Genomic DNA, 2,306 nt, shown 5'->3' on the forward strand with positions numbered 1-2,306 from the left:
GGTGTCCTCCCCAGCGCCGCCGCCGGCTGCCCCTGCGCTCGCGTGACTCACACAGCCTGGCCGGTTGGTCGGGCGGGGGCGAGCGGCGGCTCTCGGCCCGCGGTCATGGGCCCCAGATCGCCGCCGTGGCGGCGGCGGCGGCGGCTGAGTGACTGAGGGGAGACACCGCCGGGGAGGGGGCAGGCAGCGCGGAGCGCGCGCGTGTGCGTGTGTGTTGTTGACGCCGGTGTTTTTAACCCGTAGATGGTCTCTAGCGAGCCGCTGCTGCTGCCGGTGTCACTGGAGGGCGAGTTCTCCAGTAGCATGAAGGAGATGATCGGCGGCTGCTGCGTGTGCTCCGACGAGAGGGGCTGGGCCGAGAACCCGCTCGTCTACTGCGACGGGCACGGCTGCAATGTCGCAGTGCATCAAGGTGAGCGGGCCGGCGAGCTCGCGGGCCCGGCCCGGCCTGTCAGCGCAGCCCTCGCGCACGGGGCTCCTCGCGTCGCCTCTGCTACACGGGAAACCCACCCCCGCTCTGCTCTTTATTTTTCCTCTCCGTTCCCTTTTCCTTTTGTATGTTAGTGCTTCCTGATCCTGCTTCGCATCCTGTTAGCAAGCTCGGCTGTACTAGTCCAGAGCCACCGCGAAACTCCATTCCTCCTTTCCATAACTTCTTACTAATCTCTCTTCTGGCAATTGTTGCTTCGTTTCTTCCTCCTACACTCAGTCCCTTTTATCCTTGCCTTTCCCCAACACTTTTTTTCCCCCTAATTCAAAACAACTATTAGAGGAGAYGGGCAGAATTTTGGAGTGGGAAACAGCAGCATGTAAGAAAGACTTAGCTGTCATGTGATTTCTTGCCCTGCCTGCYTTCCCTTGAATGTCACTTGGCTGCTGTTGCCTCTTAGATGAAGAGACTTCCTGTTGTGGTTCTGCAGGGGGAGGGTGCTCGCCCTAATGGCTGATGCTGGATTTGTTTGGATTAGTGGAGGTTGGTTGGTTGGTTTCCAGCTCAGCTCCGGAGCTGGCATGTTCTGTGTATGTGTGATTGTTTTGTTTCAGTCAGTGCGTTGACCCTTCTCTTGAGAGCAGAGAGAGAGGCAGGATTCTGCTGTTTAAGAAGGGAAGCTCTGTTGGCTTTTGCTTTAAATGGGGAGCGGAAATAGGGAATAATGTGGTGGTTTTTCTGTATCAATTCCCAAACAATCGGAAGAATTCAGTGAACAAATTGGAGGAGAGACAGATATAAAATCCAATTAGTTTGCCTGAATAGCTAGCACATGTGAAAATGCTGCTGGCATGTCTCATGCTCAGTTTTTTAATGTATGAATTGTGTTGAAGATAACACAGTATAACAGTCATTTACTTCAGGGATATAATGAAGAATTAGTCACAATCTAAGGAGACTGCAAAAAAAAAAATATTTAACTATTCCTGTTAATGTCAGATTGAAGGCAGATGGGAGCCGAGCAGCATCTATGAAATCAGGTGGTATTCAGTCAGTGTTCTGCTGTCCTAAGGCAGCCAAGTAATGATAACCAGTTAGCTAATTCTTTGCTTTTCTGCAATCTTGGAATATTGGCTCCCCTTCTCCCCCACCACGTGACCACTTTCAGAAGTCATGCCTAAACTAGTATTATTCTAATATTACCTTGGGCATCTTTGTGTCTAGAACCTCCCTGATAATATCTGTGAAAGAATTCAGTGTTCTAACACCCCAGTATGGAGCTGAAACGATTGTAGGAATAAAATTTCGCTTTTAGGAAATGCTTCTAATGTAGGGAGATATGAGCAAATTGGGAGTTTGCACCTCTGTAAGGGCAGGTTCAAATCTGGATTTAAGTCTGGAAGGAAGTGTGCAAAATGCTGCTTTTTCTGAAACTGAGTGCTGTGGTAGAGGACTTGAAAAAGGAAGAACTGTGTCCTCATCTATGGCATCATTAATGATCTACACATTGAATATGATGTGTCCCATGAATGTGATAGAGGAAACATGTCTCTTTTACATTTTTTTCCATAGTCTGATGAAAATAGATAGTCTTCATGATCAAAACTGTTAGTTTTCATTTGAAATCCAGACGTGAGTGTGACCCATGAGACTTTCTCACTGTGTTACAGTTTTAATTGGTTCAGAAGAATCTTCTCTTCCAGCATTAAGTCACTGGCAAGTTGCACAGGACAAAATCTTTTCATGTGTCTAGAGAAGCTTCAAATGTTAGTGGAAGTGTAAACCTAAGCAAGTCATGGAACTCTGTAGGGAATATTGCAGCATGGCAGAGTGCAAACCTGTGGTGGTGGTGGCTTTTTCCTTTTTTTTTTTTTTT

The 2,306-nt window shown here is 48.2% G+C and overlaps 1 protein-coding gene across 2 annotated transcripts in view; it reads left to right on the forward strand.

Moving 5' to 3' along the window:
• Positions 1-190: 190 nt before the first annotated feature.
• Positions 191-2,306, forward strand: part of MLLT10 (MLLT10, histone lysine methyltransferase DOT1L cofactor) — a 104,208-nt gene continuing 102,092 nt past the window's right edge. For both annotated transcript variants that reach the window (XM_026039445.1, XM_026039446.1), the window contains exon 1: positions 191-412. In XM_026039445.1, coding sequence (XP_025895230.1) covers positions 244-412 — 169 coding nt within the window. In that variant the 5' untranslated portion in view covers positions 191-243. The remainder of the gene's footprint in view (positions 413-2,306) is intronic.

Source organism: Nothoprocta perdicaria, unplaced genomic scaffold, assembly GCF_003342845.1.
Source record: "Nothoprocta perdicaria isolate Ctin4 unplaced genomic scaffold, notPer1 scaffold_23, whole genome shotgun sequence".
Classification (NCBI taxonomy): domain Eukaryota; kingdom Metazoa; phylum Chordata; class Aves; order Tinamiformes; family Tinamidae; genus Nothoprocta; species Nothoprocta perdicaria.